General features: G+C 40.3%; 1 protein-coding gene across 1 annotated transcript; it reads left to right on the top strand.

The window, feature by feature from the left end:
* Window positions 1–312: 312 nt before the first annotated feature.
* Window positions 313–1,263, top strand: Or52l1b (olfactory receptor family 52 subfamily L member 1B). Its single transcript, NM_001000948.1, has one exon. The coding sequence runs from the start codon at window positions 313–315 to the stop codon at window positions 1,261–1,263; it is 951 nt and encodes a 316-aa protein (NP_001000948.1).
* Window positions 1,264–17,152: the final 15,889 nt, after the last annotated feature.

Here is a 17,152-nt window from a genome sequence, read left to right as displayed (position 1 = left end):
AGTTGACAGTTTTGAAACCAGCCATTGAGTGTCAGAGTGAGCACCTCTCTCAAGGCAGCTGTGTTCAGTGTTTACTGTTCTCCCACATGTCAGCTAGACTCAGTCTAGATCAGTTGTGTGGAAGACTCGTCTGTAAACATCTGTGTGCAGATTTTCTTCCTTACATCTAACTGTGCACTTGTGTTGCAGCTTAAGTCACCCTGTTTTGCTAATGCGCATGGCAGCTGAATCTGCACAGCGGCTTAGTGTATCGAGAAGGGAGAAGTCATGACTCTGGTGACTTCGCACTCTTCTTTCTCTGTGCTGTTGTTCATGGCTCTTAGCAACTCCAGCTGGAGGCAACCCCAGCCCCCTTTCTTCCTAGTAGGTGTTCCGGGCTTGGAGGAAAGTCAGCACTGGATAGCATTGCCTCTGGGGGTCCTTTACCTCCTTGCTCTAGTGGGCAATGTGACTATTAGCTTCATTATCTGGACTGACTCATCCTTGCACCAACCTATGTACCTCTTCCTGGCCATGCTTGCTGCTATTGATCTGGTCCTGGCCTCCTCCACTGCGCCTAAAGCTCTCACCGTGCTTCTGGCTCACGCCCATGAGATTGGGTACATTGTCTGCCTGACTCAGATGTTTTTCATTCATGCCTTCTCCTCGATGGAGTCAGGCATACTTGTGGCCATGGCTCTGGATCGCTATGTCGCCATCTGCCACCCTCTGCATCATTCTACCATCCTGCATCCGGGGATTATTGGGCGCATCGGGATGGTGGTGCTGGTGCGGGGATTGGTCCTCCTTGTCCCATTCCCCATCCTGTTGCAGAAAGTTGTCTTCTGCAGAGCCACTGTCATAAGCCATGCCTATTGTGAACATATGGCTGTGGTAAAACTTGCCTGTTTGGAAACCACAGTGAATCGAGCTTATGGGCTGTCAGTGGCACTGCTGGTGGTTGGGCTAGATGTCCTGGCCATTAGCATTTCCTATGCCCTCATCCTCCAGGCAGTGCTGAAGGTTCCAGGAGGTGAAGCCAGACTTAAGGCCTTCAGCACATGTGGATCTCATGTTTGTGTTATTCTCATCTTCTATGTCCCTGGAATTTTCTCTTTCCTCACTCACCGCTTTGGCCACCATGTTCCCCATCATGTCCACGTTCTGCTGGCCACTCTCTATCTCCTTGTGCCACCTGCCCTCAATCCTCTTGTTTATGGGGTGAAGACTCGACAGATCCGCCAACGAGTGCTCAGGGTGTTCTACACAAAAGCATCGAGTTGAGCATGTCCTCATCTTTGGCTACAGAAGACTCCACCAAGAGCCCATGGCTGGTGTAGAGTACAGGAGCAGAAGCAATTTCACAGTGAACATTCTTATTCCTAGTCGTCAGTGCAGAGAATACCCACAGGCATATGACTCAGCGTACTACTGAGATGTATCTGGCTATCTGTGCTTTTATTTCTCCTTAATCTTATTATTCTGTTCAACTCTCCACTGTTGTCAGGGATATAGGATTTTTTTTTAACCTAAATCCAATAAGTGATTGCATAACACTGTGTAAATGAGTCTGGCAAATCCCAATGTATTCCTGATTTAGGGTTGGTTCATAGTGACTTCAAAATCTCTAAGCCAATCCAGTGGATGCATGTCACTGCTCATCGTGTCTCTTAAAGGAAACAAAATGGCCACCTGGTAAAATACCACCTCTCATTTTAGTTTAGATGTTACATTATTTAAAAGAAGTTAAACAAATTAGGTATTATATGTAACTTAGTCTTGGACATATTTTCCTATAAACACTTGTATTTCTGTGTAGTGATTTCCTTTTTAAAAAGTTCATGTTTTAAATTTTATTCATATTTTGATTAACATAAATAGCAGATAAGACAAAGTACTAACTACGTCTCTTTTATAAGTATTAATTTAATAAATGTAATTATAATTTTTTTATGTAAGAAAGTTAGCAAATTGTACGAGTCTCTGATGCACAGCTTCTGTAACTATGGAAGCAAGGCTGTTATTTAAAATGAATTTCTTTCTTGGTAATGGTAAATATATTGGGATATCAGTAATCTCATCTATTTCTGAAGATAGGAACCGGTGAAAACTCACAGGAGGACTACCAAACTTAGACTTGGACATCCATCTAAGGTTCTTTGTGCTTGAAACTTTTATGGTACTTTGAATTGCTCCATTGAGCTATGGTGCTAAGGTGATGACAGTATCTGTTGCTGGAATTCAGTGAAGAGGGCAGCCAATGCTTCTGATCACTTCATCCTTCGTACGCTTTGCTACTGATGAGTGCTTTTCTTTTAGAGAGACTGAACATTTTTCAGTTTGACTGGCATCTGTGATGGGGTTTGGCTGTCATCTGTGATGAGTTAGTGAGAATGGATATGAATTATACTTAGTTCAGGAAGAATTATGTTTTTATTAGTAGCTACATCTCGAACTTTAACTCCTTTAAGTTACCCTGAGGAAATCCAGGGTATGGCATATTATATCCATTTTGGAGCGGTGGTTTGACCTTAGAGTCATTTTGTTTTGGGAACCTATAAAAGGAAGAGTGCTATCCTCATTACTAATATCACATGGTGGCTCTTGGAATGTGGATATGGGCATGAGCTCTACAAAAGCTCTTTTCAACCAATGATGGTTGAAGACGACAGAGAAACAATATGGAAGAGCATGTGTCCCTCATGTTGTCTAGATCACAAACTGTGACTTGACTCTAAAATAGAAATAAAGTTGTGTTTGCATTAAGCCATTTATATTTGGGAAATCTTTGTTGCAGCACACTAGCCTATAGCTTAAAAGTATGTTTTGGAGCTGGTGAGATGGTTCAGTGTGTAAAGAGATTGCCACACAAAGATGAATGTCTAGAATAAATGCAAAGCTAGGCATGGTGGCATATCTAATTACAGTGCTCACCTGGGAGATAGAAGGCAGAAGCTTGTGGGCCAGATTACCTGGTGTACTCAGTGGTGAATAACAGACCAAGTCACAAATGGCATGGAAGATGAGGAATTATACCTGAGGTTTTCTTCTGACTTTCATACTCATGCTGTGGCACACTCTCAACTACCTATGCACATTAATACAGATACACACTATACATACATACATACATACATACATACATACATACATACATGCCTAACTACATGGAACTTTAAATCATCTTGGAACTTTAAAGAGGATGTATATCTTCTGTGTGAATTATATTTCTAATAGTTTTCTTTTATAAATGTTTTTCACAACTTGTTTGCTTAAACCCACCTCTATTGCATATTTTATTTATTTATTTTAAATTATAGTCAGATGACCAATACGTTGTATCATTTCATGTTTTATTTTCAACTTAATTTGTAATCTATTCCTACTTTTGTCTGCTATCTTAGGCCTCTATTGTGATAAAACACTGACCAAAAGCAGCTTGAGAAAGAAAAGATTTCTTTTATCTTAGGGCTTACAGTACATCATGGAGGGAAGTCAGGAAAAGAGTGCCAAGTAGTGATCTGGAGGCAGGAACAGAAGAAGACGCTTTGGTGGAATGCTGTTCCTGAGTTACTACCCATAGACTGAATGCTCAGTCAGCCTTCTTAGACAATTCAGAACCATCTGCCCAGGGGTGACACTGCCCATGGTGGGCTGGGTCCTTCCATTCCAGTCATAAATCAAGAAAATACCCCCAGGCCTACCCACGGGCCAATCAGGTGGGGTTACTTTCTCAAGTGATGTTCCTTCTCCCCTGGTCTCAGTTTGTGTCAAGCTGGCAAAGAAATAAGCAGCACAATTGATTCTTTGCCAACTTAACACACACGTTCATTATTATTAGACCATAGCCTTTCCTTCTAATTTATACCCAAGATCTCATACTAATATCACAATATAAAAGAGTATAACTTAAAAAGTCCTATAGTCTTTAAAAAGTTTAGTCCCTTAAAAATATCCAAAAATCTGTTTAAAAATACAAAAATCTTTTAACTGTAGGCAGATGTAAAAACACAAGATAAACAATCAATCAAACAAAAGAAAACAGGACAAAAACCATTAAACACTTCTTGTTCCATGAGAGGAGAAGCAGGGAATAGTTACAATCTTAAAACCAAACTAAATCTCAATAGTATAAAACAAAGTTAAAGAATTTGTAAAATTTCTTGATTTTTCTTTTACTAGTTCTTACGATTGTCAGTTTCTACTCACCCAATGATATTGATCCTTTTTGTTTATCTTTTTCTTGATAATGCCTACTACAGGCTTCTTATTTTATTAATCCTTCAAAAAACTAACCAGATTTGTTAATTTCCATATATTTTCTATTTTATTTATTCTGATGCTATTTTTATTAATTTCTTATACTTGTTCACCTTTGATTTAATTTATTCTTAGTTTTCTAAATTATTAAGCTGTCAAGTTCGATAACTGATCTTTTAATATTTAATTTATTTATGTGTATGGGTGTTTTGCCTGCCTATATGTCTGCGCATCACCAGTGTTGTGCAGTGGCTTTGAAGGACAAAAGAGGGCATCATTTTCCCTGAGACTGGAGTTACAGAAGATTGTGAGCTGCCATGTGCTTGTTGGGAATCAAACCTAGGTCCTCTGAAAGAACAGCCAATGCTGTTAACTACTGAGCTGTCTCTCTATCCCCTCTTTGATTGATTTTTTTTAAAGTTCAGAATAACACAATCACTGTAGGCAACAACTAGCATCCTAATTTTGTAAGCCATTTTAAGTTAAATCCTCCAGTGGTGAATCCTAGTGGATCCGCCATCTAAACCAGGGTCCTCTTGTTTGCTACATCTTGTCCTCCCAGCTCCTCCCTCCAAAGCAAGTCCCCCTTTCCTGTCTCCTCTCCTCTTCTCTCCAACCTGTAAGTCCTGCTACTCCTCATCCAGTGATTGGACCCCTGAAATCTTTATTCATTAGGGAAAGATCCTACCACACTTCACCCTTTCTGTCCAATTAAAAAAGAACTTTTATAAGTTGAGCACAACTATTACCATTCTGTGATTTACAAAGCACGAAATACACCTAACATCTAGTCCATCATTTTTGTCAATTAAATAGGACACTCTGTTATCTATCCTAACTTAAAAGAGTGTATAATTCCATATCTGTTCTGTCCCAGTTTAGCTTGTATGCTATCTGAAAGCTATCTAATTAAATATGTTCTCTCAATGCTAATAGCCTGGGTTGGCTATGAGACTATATCTAGTCTTTCAACCCCATCAGAAATCCACCTGTGAATGACCATTATTATCTGGAAATACAGGAAGCCTAACACAGCTTCCAGCACTGAGACAAGTTGTAGAGACAGTTGCCTACCTACACAGCCCCTGTATTGTCAGGAAGTTGGAGCATCAGTCTTCAGCCTTCTGGCCCAGGAATCTGACAGACCTTGGTGAAACAGGAATTATTAAGGACTAGTTTATTCTGTCTTAGCAGAACTAAGCCTTCCTAACCTGTAATTTGTGTCCTCTCAGGAACAATACAAGTCTGTTGGAGAAATAGGCAATTTCTGCCCGGTGGCCACCTAGCCACACCGTACAACCTCACTTGGAGGTAGAGATGCTCAGCTGCTTCTTTGAATCCACAAATGGGGAGCTGTTAGGAGCAGATGTCTCAACAAATGAATAAATAACATTAAATGTCACATTCTGTGGATTTCTGACGTTTTTGAAAACTATCTACCTACATAAAGTAACTGGATTGTTGTCCGTTAACTACTCTCAGCTATTTCTAATAGAAATACCATGTACACAACCTAGTAATTAAGTCTGACCCAAGAATTTGCTATCTGGCCCTTAACTCATATGCTTAATCATCTCAGATCAGTTTGTAATGGCATTTATAGAAGGACTGGGTCCAAGCCTTGTACTTTTAAAAGTTTTGTAACAATAGAGGAAATTTATGCCAATGAAAACCCTGAACCTTTTGAATGAAACTTTTGTACCAATGTGAGAAATTATTACTTCAACTTAGTAACACTTAGAAGGAATTCTACCAAATGAGATTATGGCTGCACAATCAATTCTAACTAATTCCTCCATGTTAAATTATAACCATTTGTAAATTCCCCAGAAGACAACCTTAGGATAGCCACCTCCAGGCCCCCAAGTCCAGGGAGCCAGGGTGATGACTCTTCATTTCTGGTTCCAGCTGTATATTGGCATTGAGATACCTTTGGGAGGGGAATAGAGAAATTGGGGGAGTTGTTTGGTTTTCAGAAGGCCATACCAATGATTATTGTAGTCTCTGATATCTGTCCTAACTGGATCTGATGAAAGTCCCTGAGATCAGGAGTTCAGGAAAGTCTGTTCTATATGTCTGATGATGGCTCTCACCAAAGCTGCACATTCTGCAATATACAAATCTCAAAATGAAATGTGTCATCAACTTGTATGTTTTGTTTGATTCTCTGGAATCTAGTCCTTAGGGAGTCTCCCTTCATCATATCTGATTCATATAACTCTGGAAGGTGTATAGCCACTAACCACCTTTTCTAAAAACACAAAGACAAAACCTTTCTCCCAACATAGCATGTCCTTGAGCCAGTAACCAGAAAAACCTTTATCTTGACCTCTCTCCCAGAGGAATAATATAACCATAAAACTCAAAATCACACCCATTTTGAAAATTAAAACAATCCAAAACAAATGAAGTAAACTAAAATACTGTATGAGCCTATTCTTAGTTTTTTTGATTTTTTTTTTCTATTCTGTCATGTCAGGAAATTAACCCAAAATTCCCGTGGAGCTCAGGAATAAAGAAGAGTTGCCTGTAGACTCAACATAGCATCTATCTGGTATGCTCTCTTCCCAGAGCTACAGACTCCTATTGATCAATACCTGTTCATAGACGTCAATTATCACTGCTCTCTACTTGGAGTCAGTGACTAATTTTCCCTATCCTAGTTCCAAACCGTGGGTGAAACTCCCCACATGATTCGGACAAAATCTGTACATAAATCTATCCTAAAAGCAAATAATCCCAATTTTATAAATTCACAGTTTAATCAATATCTGCCCTAAGATGTAGGCAGCTTCCATTCTTCTGGGCTCTCTGAATCACAGCAGCCATCTTGTCTCTTTTTACAGCCGGGGACCTCAGAGTTGGCTTTGTTTCAGGGTTCCTGCCTTGAGTCAACACATGACTTGACTCTACTCAGCTAGTCAAACTTCCAAATTTCTAACTAGATTTCTAACTAAAGGCTAAGAATCTTAATTTCTAGTGGACTCTTGCCTGCCATGGTAGATGTCATCTGTAGGGGAAATACTAAAAAAGCCACCACACTACAGCTGGCAGACAGGACTGCGGGCCTGGCGTGTTCTCATCTCAGCAGACTCACTGACCTGGTGCTTTGAAATCTCTCCACTCAACTCACTAAGTTCCGGTGGTGGATTGCTGCCATGCCAGCCCCACACATCCAAATTCACGTGGCTAGCTGGTTTTTACTTCTTGAAAACACACGCTTTTCTGCTGTTTTGCCACTGTACCTTTCTCTCTGGAACCCAGCTGAGTCGCCGGCATGAAGGAAAACAATGCATAAACTTAGTTTAGAGTCAAGAGATAACACAATCACTGGGCACAGCAACTAGCATTCTAATTTGGTAAGCCATTCAAAGTTAAATCCTCCAGTGGTGATTCTGGGCAGATCACCATCTAAACCAGGGCCCTCTTGTTTGCTACATCTTATCCTCCCTGATTCCCACCCCCAACCTCCCGGACCCGCCCCCCAATCTCCTCCACCCTTCCACCCCCCACCCCCAACCCACCCAAACCCCGTCCAAAAGCAAGTCCCATCTTTGATTGATTTTTAAATCTCCTTTTTTTCCAATATGAACACTTGAATGTGTATATTTTCTGTATTTTCCTTCTATCTGTGGTCAATACATTTGCATCTTCATCAATTAATTTAAGTTAATGACAATCATATTCTTACTTCTGGTTGGCACGTGCATGATTTAGATTCGATTTTTTTTGACTATTTAGTGCTATTTGATGCCATCATATTTTTACTGTTTCTTTAACTTGGTGAGAGAATAGATTCTACAACATTGGTTTTGAAATTTATTGTGACACAGGGAAAAAAACCCGACCTTCTCCTGTCGCTAATTCCTGTGTAGGATTATAAAGAGGCCTTGAATTCTCTCACCCAGAGGATGAGAAAGGTGTATCCTAATGTCTCTTAGGAAAGATCGAATGCCTCCATTTAGACTGAATAGTCCTTTGCATAAGCCCTACACAGTAATGACCTGAGTCCTACCATCAGTGCTCAGGAGCAGGGACCTCCACCTGATACGATATAGCAACTGTCCAAAATGACTGATTTTCAATCTCATCTATAGCACATAGACAAGAATAAGAATCTCAGGTAGTAGGAATGGGCTACAGGCCAGAAGGATTAACCCCTAAGAGAAAGGCATGAATGTAGAAAATAAAAGACATTTATAAAATGTACAATAATATTTAAAAAGTTAATTTTTGGAGGCTCTCATTGGTTTTTATTATAACTGTACCCTAGTTCTTCCCTTTGATTTATTTATTAATTTATTATTTACTTATTACTTATTCACTTTACATCTTCTTGCCACCCCAGTTCCCTTGTCTTCTTGTGATCAATCATATGAAAGTAATAATTAGTTGAAATATCTTTACATTCCCAAACTGTTTCTTGTAATGAATTTTCAGCATCATTTTGAGTTAATGGAATCCTTAAACAAATGGATGGGACACAATGTTCTGAGCATGGCAGAACCAAGCCAAAGCAGAAGATTCTCTGTGGTCAGCCTCACTCTCAGAATAGTTTTCTAAGAGTTATTATCAACTGGACATATGAAAATATGCCTAGCTTTATTCAGATTCCTAAGATTTAGTACATTTGTCAAAAATGAAGGCATGCACTTTCCACCACGTGGGGGTGTGCAACAGTTAAAAATAGTTACCAAGAAATGAGAGTACAAGTGTCTTAAACATCCAGGAAAAGGCTCCAGGAGAGTCTGAGCAGTTAAGAAATCGAGTAGAAAGTTCCTAAGATGGGTATGGTGGATTCAAAAGCACGAATGGAAGGATTGTCATCAGGGAGAAAGATTCTCTTGGAGTTTGATGGTCTTATGTGTCTGTCATGAAAAACTGGGGAACTTGAATCTGATATTTCTACTGCCTTTGTGCTACAGATGGGAAGGAAGGAAGTGATGGAAAAGTATTAAGAAACCTTTAAAAAGTAGTCGAGATGATGGAGGGATGAATTCATCTGAGAAGGTTGTTGCAGTGTTCTTCTGTATTAAATGCTTGCCAGGTTGAAAGCCATAACTCTTAATAGGATAATGTGCCTGCTACCTCCAGTTTCTCATCACAAACAGCCATGGAGTCTGGCCTGTGACTGCTATCTGCAAGCCTCTGTAGCACCCGTTTGTCATCACTGACCAGTTTGTGCCTAGGGCTTTCACCTTTGCTACCTGGGGTCAATAGAGGTGGTTGGGGAATGGGAGGACCAGCGGTTTGGGTGGTGGAAAACAACTGGAGTGGCATAAGGGGTATCCTTTGAATCCAAAATTGTTCCTCTAGTGATACGAAGCTCAAGAGCCTCAAGGGAAGAGAGAATAGATACAGCCTACATTTACCCTTGGACACAATGGTCTGCAGAAATGGATGAAGAAACGGCATATTATTGCACTTGGAGGCTGTGATGTTACATTTAGCTCAGAAAACGGAGTGTTCAGATTTATTCAATAACCTTACTCAAGCTTAGACACAGTCCTGTGTGTGTGTGTGTGTGTGTGTGTGTGTGTGTGTGTGTCCATGCAGTGGATGGGGGAGGCCAGAGGTTCATGTCAGGTGTCTCCTTCCATCACTCTCAGTCTTTTATTATTATTATTTTTATTAATCATTCCATTCATTTACATATCAAATGATATCCCACTTCCGGGTTACCCATCCACCAACCCCCCATCCCACATTGGCCTCCTCCCTCCTCTCCTACCTCTGTCTGTATAAGAGTGCTCTCCCACCCATCCACACTCTCCCTCCCTACCTCTTCAGTATTCCCCCTACACTGGGGCATCAATCCTCCCCAGGACAGGACCAAGGGCCTCTCCTCCCATTGCTATCAGGCCTCCCCTCCTATTGTATGTCCCTCTGCTACATATGTATCTGGAGCCATGGATCCCTGCAGGTACACTCCTTGGTTGGTGGTCTAGACTCTATGAGAACTGGGTGGTCAGGCTAACCTATATTGTTCTTCCAATGGGGTTGCAATACACCTCCACTCCTCCAGTCCTTCTCCTAGTTCCTCTACCAGGTTCCCTGAGCTCAGTCTGACAGTTGGCTCCAAGCATCCACATCTGCATTGGTCAGTTGTTGGCCAGACCTCCTCAGGAACCACCACACTAGGTTCCTATCAGCAAGCACCTCTTGACCACGGCAACAGTGTTGGGTTTGGTGTCTATAGACATGATGGATCCCCAGGTGTGGCAATCTCTGGTTGGCCCTTCCTTCAGTCTCTGTTTCATTTTTTATCCCCGATCTTCCTTTGGACAGGAACATTTCTGGGTTAAAAACTTTGAGATGGGAGGGTGGCCCCTTTTGAGACAGGATCTCTCATCACATCTGGAACTCACTGATTTGTTAGACTGCCTGACCAGTAAGCCACTGACTCTTCCTGTCTTCACCTCCAATGCAGGATTACAAATACATTCTATCAAGTACACGTGACTGCTGGCAAGCTGAATGCATGTCCTCAGACTGTGCAACAAGGACTCACTGAGCCATCTTCTTCTTCTTTTTTTTTTTTTTTTTTGGTTCTTTTTTTTGGAGCTGGGGACCGAACCCAGGGCCTTGCGCTTCCTAGGCAAGCGCTCTACCACTGAGCTAAATCCCCAACCCCAAGCCATCTTCTTTTCTGTTTGAAAAATCTCCTGAGGGCTGAAAGCAGGACCTTAAAAGGCCAAGCAGTGCTTAATGATTGACTTAGGTGATCAGATTTCAGAACTATTAAATTACAGCCATTTAAAATATATAGAACACTGATGCTTTTTTAAAAAACCAAATACCATTATCTTTGTTCTGTGAAACACCTCTTTAATGGAAAGTTGAAAATATCAAATAAGCATATTTATTGTATGTCATTATGGTCTAACAAAGAGTCAGTCAGTGGTGGGGGTCAAGGAACTACTGAGTCTACTTAAAGAAAAGTTTAAAGGGACTTCTTTGAATATTGATCAAAAACTGATTATCTGTTTAATGTGAATTGAGAGGGAGAGACAGAAGTTAGGGAGAGAGAGAGAGAGAGAGAGAGAGAGAGAGAGAGAGAGAGAGGTGTGAATGCTACATTTCAAGCTTCCTATGGCTGAACGTGATGGTACATGTATATGGAGTCCTAGCCATTTGGTTGCTTTTGTTTAACTTTGTAAGAAATAGTTACATGGTCTTGGACATGAAGCATACTTTAATTCTGGATACATAACTGTTTATCTGGAAAAAAGTTTTGGTAGCCCCTTCTCTTAAAAATTTCATTTTAGCTGGACAGTGCTAGCTTAGCCTTTGGTCCTGCCACTCAGGAGGCCAAGGCAGGTAAATCTCTGAGGTCCAGGCTAGTCTCATCTATAGAGTGAGCTCCAGGACAACCAGAGAAGCCCTGTCTCCAGATGATGATGACGACGACGATGATGATGATGATGATGACGACGATAACAATGACGAGAATGATGACGACAATAATATATTATTTTCATTTCTGTTTTAATCTGAAGATCTTGTTCAGTGATCTCTAACTCTATTTCTAGTTTCTAGACATCACTGTCCTTTCCTGTACATTTTCTTCAAATTCCTTGGATACAATTTGTAGTTCTCAAATCACTCTGATCTTGGGTCACTTAGAGCTATATTTCCTTTCATTGTGACGTGTAGCCCTTCTAAGATTTAGAGTTGTGGCTGTGACTCAGGTGTCTCAGGAGTGATGGACAGAATGGAGATCAGGTGACTGCACACACTCTACATTTACCCTTGGACACAATGGTCTGCAGAAATGGGAGTGTGACACAAGTTACACGGGAGATGTCCGTGTAAGCAGAAGAAGGTTAGCCTGTTGAGATGTGGTATCCCTAAATTTATGTTCTCACCTAAAAACAGTGGGAAAACTAGGCCAGCATCCTGGAGAGATATTTGCATGTCTGTGTTGCCTGTGTCACTATTCAAAATAGCCAAGATATAGAGTTAGCTTAACATCCCATCACCAAATAAACAATAAGCTGTCCTTTGAAGTCTCATTTCCCCAATGTAGGGGAAGGCCAGGGCATTGAGGTGGGAGTGGATACATTGGAGTCAGAGCATCTTCGTAGAACTAGGGGGAGGGGGTAGGGAGACGGGAGAAAGGGGATGTAATGTAAATGTAAATACACAAAATATCCAAGAAAATAAAATGAAAAAGCCCAATAAATTCAGCATGTACATATGAGAGATTTATTCATTCATAGTGAAATTATGTAGGAAAATTGATAGAATATAGGTGGTTGTGTTAAGTGAAATCATACTCAGAAAGACAAATATTGCCTGTTTTCTTCATGTGTGGAATAGAGATTGCAAAATTATCTTTGTCATACATAAACATAAGGAAGGGAGACTTGAGAGGTGGGAGAGGTCAGAGGAGGGGGAAGGACAAAAGAACAAAGTGGGAGGGTGTGATCAGAATACATGACACACAGAAAGGAAAGTTTCATAATGAACCCCATCATTCTATATCACAAATATATGCTATAATTAAAAACAATTGAAAAAACTAAAATGTATGTAACACAATGGTTCTCAAGCCCCTGGCCATGAGGCTGAGTGAAATGCACCAAACCCAGCAACCCCTGGTTACTGGAGGGAACCTGCTCTAGATCATGCTGTTCTTTGTCTAGCTCAGATTCTCTGGCTATCATTTACTGACTCTCTTGAAAATAACCCAAACCTTTTTATCTTTCCTATACTGTAGTTAGTTAAAAAAGCCCATAGTGCTTTGCTTATCAATAAATTAAAACATGTTATCTCTGTGAGATTTTAATCTACTTGAAAAAATCATCATGAATAAATACAGATTTCATGTAAAATTTATCATTGTGAATCTCAATCTGAAATTTAGCACCATACGGAGTCCGATGTGAGATCATGGCAATAAAGGGGTCCTTATGCAGCACCACATTGCCCAAACAATAAAAGAATATTCCCTGTAGTCTCTCTACTTCCCTTCCATTTCTGTTTAGGTGTCAGCCTTTTGCACCAGGCCCCTATAATTTCTATTTTACTTTGAAACTATCCTCTCCTACACATTCCAATTTAATTGTTTCATAAATAGACTTCCTAAAGCCTCAACTCATAACCCTCCAAGTCTGCTTCCCAAGTCATCTGGGACTAGGAAGAGGTGAGAATTAAGAACTCTGAAGACCTTTGTGGTTTGTTCACTAAAGGCCCAGCAGGGTTACTATGGTAGTAGATGCACCCGTGAATTCCAGGCTAAAGGAAGAAGGTAAGACATATGGGACTAAGCAGGGAGAGTAGCCAGCTGACGGGGTAGGCAGGGATCTTTGACTCATGGGCTTCTACTAAATATGAAGTCAAGGATGTGAGAGCTGTGGGGACTGTAGATGAGTTAGTGTGGGTGAAAGCTCCTCCTGAGTGGTCTTTCAGCCATCTGCCTTTGTACAGGATTCCATTTCTTGCTGTGGATGAGAGACTAGACAAGTTGGGCTTCCTCTTGTCTAGTCAGAAGAGGAGGCCTGCAATGGGGTTGATGTGTAGGATGAAATAAGCCAGAGATGCTGGGTTTAGTTTGTCCCTGGACAGTGGGTGTAGGAGGTTAGAAAAGCTCCTACAATCTGGTTCACTCCCCCATCCGCGGTTCAAAAGAAAAGTTTCAGGTAGAAGAGACTCTGCTTTAAAAGTCCCCACAGGAAAGTTCTCTCATGAATTCAAGATTAGCTTTTTCTGTATTTTCTCTCTGGATGTCCAATATTTTCTTTTTCACCCAATGTAGTTATTCACACCCTTTCAAGTTAACAATGATACTTTTATTTAATGCACACCTATAATTTGCAGAAACAACCCACTTGACTGGATGTGGTGATTTATGACTATAAGACCAACATTTGCGAGGCTGAGGCAGGAAGAGCAAGAGTTCAAAGTTAGCCTTCTAGTCTTCAAAAACAAAACAAAACAGCAACAACAACAACAACAACAACAACAAAAACAAGCAAAACACACCCCATCAAAAAACAAACAAAACCAATAAAACAAAAATTCCAAAACAAAAACAAAAGCCACAACAGTAACAATAAATGAAAACCAGCCAACATACAGCCTGCCTTCCATCCCACCCTAGAAGTCACATCCTGAAGGTATCTATGGCTGTGTCTCAGCTTGACAAGGAATACATTAACATGTGGTACTCTGTGTTGGATGGGATGCTTTGGGTAGAACAAGTTGAAAAAGATCTGATTATGTGGTTCTTCGATGAATTCTTGTCTGATACATTCTAAATGCCACATGCCATTTAATACAACCAACACTGTTTTAGAAGTTTCAATTATGTTTTACAATGTGAACCAGAAGGTTAACTTCAGAGTTTGTCTCCTTCTTTCAGTATTTTTTCTGATTTACATGCTCCAATGTTAAATACCTCAGAAATGGGATTTAAGAATTTTGGAGCCCAAGTGTTGCCATTGGGTATCACTCAGTTTTCCCACAGGTTACCAGTCTCAGTGAAGATGGTTGAAGAAGAAACCTAGACACTTAGGCCCAGAAATAAACTCACATACAGGTAAAGATGACAGGGAATGCAGATGAAGAACAGACTTGCTTGTTTTGAAGTTCTTACACTATGATAATGTTCTCCTACTAGAAGCCTTGGAACACTCTGTTAAGTAGATAAAATGAAGCAGAATTTCAAGTTGGGGAGATATACATATTTTGTAAATATCTTTTGAAGGAATCTATCTATGATTTATCTGTCATCTATCTATCTATCTATCTATCTATCTATCTATCATCTATCATCTATCATGGTGTGTGTGTGTGTGTGTGTGTGTGTGTGTGTGTGTGTATACATCACAGGTATATGGATCCCAGTGGAAGCCAGAAGATGATATGTGATCTGCAGTTACTAGCAATTGTGAACTTCAGTCTTCAGAAAGGGCAGAGAATGCTTTTTAATCCCTGAAGTATCTTCACAGGCCCCATATTTTGTCACTTAATAGGAAATCTATGAAGACTCTTTTGCTAATACAGTCTGGCTGTGACAGCAAAGTTTGGGATGTCAAAGTTGTACAGTCAACAGGAGCTAAACAACAGCATTATTGCAAGGAAGGAGACTCTTCATTATTGGCAAGGCAACAGTGCCTTCGTGTGGCAATAAACTGGAATAACAGTACAGGAGTGATTTACAGTTCACTGCTATTTCATGTTTGAAAGAGTGTCGACAATTCTGTTCTCAGCAGTCACTGGGGGATTTCTAAAACCTATGGGTGGACCTGCCACTTCATGAAGGTTTGTGTTTCCTTCTTATTGAGCATATGGATCTTTTAGTGGTTAATTTAATAGATCAAAGACACTAAAACATAACCTCTGATTTTTTTCCTCTGGTGACATTTAAAAATATTAAATCAATCCTATTAGTCAAGCCTTCATCAGCCAGTATAAATTCTTGGTATTAACAATCTATTACTTTATCAGTATATATCTTGGTACTGTATTTATATATACATGAAATATATAATAAGTTTATTCATTTAACCATAGAAGCAGGGTTGTACTATGCTGGAATTAACTATATATTAATTAGTTCAGGTTGTTCTTAAATTAGTGTCTTCATGCTTCCTAAGTTCTTGACCAAAGGATATGTGAAAATCAATTTGGTTCATCATCTATAGCTAAGTATTAGTTATTGGTTCTAAAAACATGGTTACTTGCTTATAGATAAGCTACTTTTAGAAGAATTTATGGTCAAAATAGCCTGTGAAAACTCATGCCAGAGAAACAGGCAGGCTGACACAGATGTTCACCTCTCATTCTGCTTCTTCAGATCCAAGGGCCCAGTCTCATTCCTATCACTGCAACAGAGCACTTGCTGGAGTCTTCCTTTCTTCTTTGACCTTATTCCAAATGGATCAGGAGGCTCTTCTCCCCCAACTCATTACATTACCTCCAACACCAGAGGGCATTCCCTGTGAATCCACCAGTTGAGCAAGGCAGAGAAACAGATACACTAACTGAAGACCTTCATCAATCCCTTCCCTCCTCCAAATTCAATCCCCTAGTCTCATTCCTAGCTCTGGGACAGAACACCTGCTGCTGAGCCTTCCTTCCTCTGCTGCCCGCATCTCCTGTAGACCCCACATATCATCTTCTCCTAATCTCTTCCACCACTAATTACTTCATCACAGCATTGACTATAGCAGGCACACCCTGCTAACCCACTAGCCACTCCTACCAGAGAAGCAGGCAGGTTGACTTCAGATCTTCCCCTCTCCTACTCTTTTTTTGAGATCCAACTCCAAGTCTTATCCCAAGCTCTATAGCAGGCCTTCTGGAGTGACTTCTTTTTATTTTCTATCCCCATTCCAAGGAGGCTAATTAAGAGGATCCTGCTGGAACACTCTGCTTTCTTCTCTCCTGTGAACCCCCTCAGATCCTATCCTATTACCATTCCTAACTGTCAACACCCCATATCCAGAATCACATTTTACCTGGAACCTCCAGTGGTCATGCCTGTCAGGTCCACAGGAAATATTCTACTAGGCAGCATATGGACACCAAACTCTCCTAAAATTCAGAAAAAAAAAACAGAAACCAAGGAAACAATCAGCATCTGAGAAAGACAAAACCTGCTATCTGCACATAGACCTATAATTCCCCATCCCAGATGCCTAGATGTCAGCGTAAAAACACAATCAATAACATCCAGGACAATATGTCTTCATTAGAGTTCAGTAACCTTATTACAATAGTTCTTGAATATCCCACCATAGCAGAAGCATAAGAAAAAGACCTTAAAACAGCCTTTATGAAAAATGATAGAGATCTTTAAAGAGGAAAGTAAATCCTGTAATGAAATCCGGGAAAACATAAATAGTGGGAAGAAATGAATCAAACTTTTAAGACCTAAAGATAAAAGTAGAATCAACAAAGAAAA

Source organism: Rattus norvegicus, chromosome 1 (assembly GCF_036323735.1).
Source record: "Rattus norvegicus strain BN/NHsdMcwi chromosome 1, GRCr8, whole genome shotgun sequence".
Lineage (NCBI taxonomy): Eukaryota > Metazoa > Chordata > Mammalia > Rodentia > Muridae > Rattus > Rattus norvegicus.
The sequence above is the reverse complement of the archived record's forward strand: the minus strand, read 5'-3'. Positions and strand labels throughout refer to the sequence as shown.

Coding starts and splice junctions, on each gene's coding strand:
- Or52l1b (NM_001000948.1), top strand. CDS start 313: ATGGCTCTTAGCAACTCCAGCTGGAGGCAACCCCAGCCCCCTTTCTTC.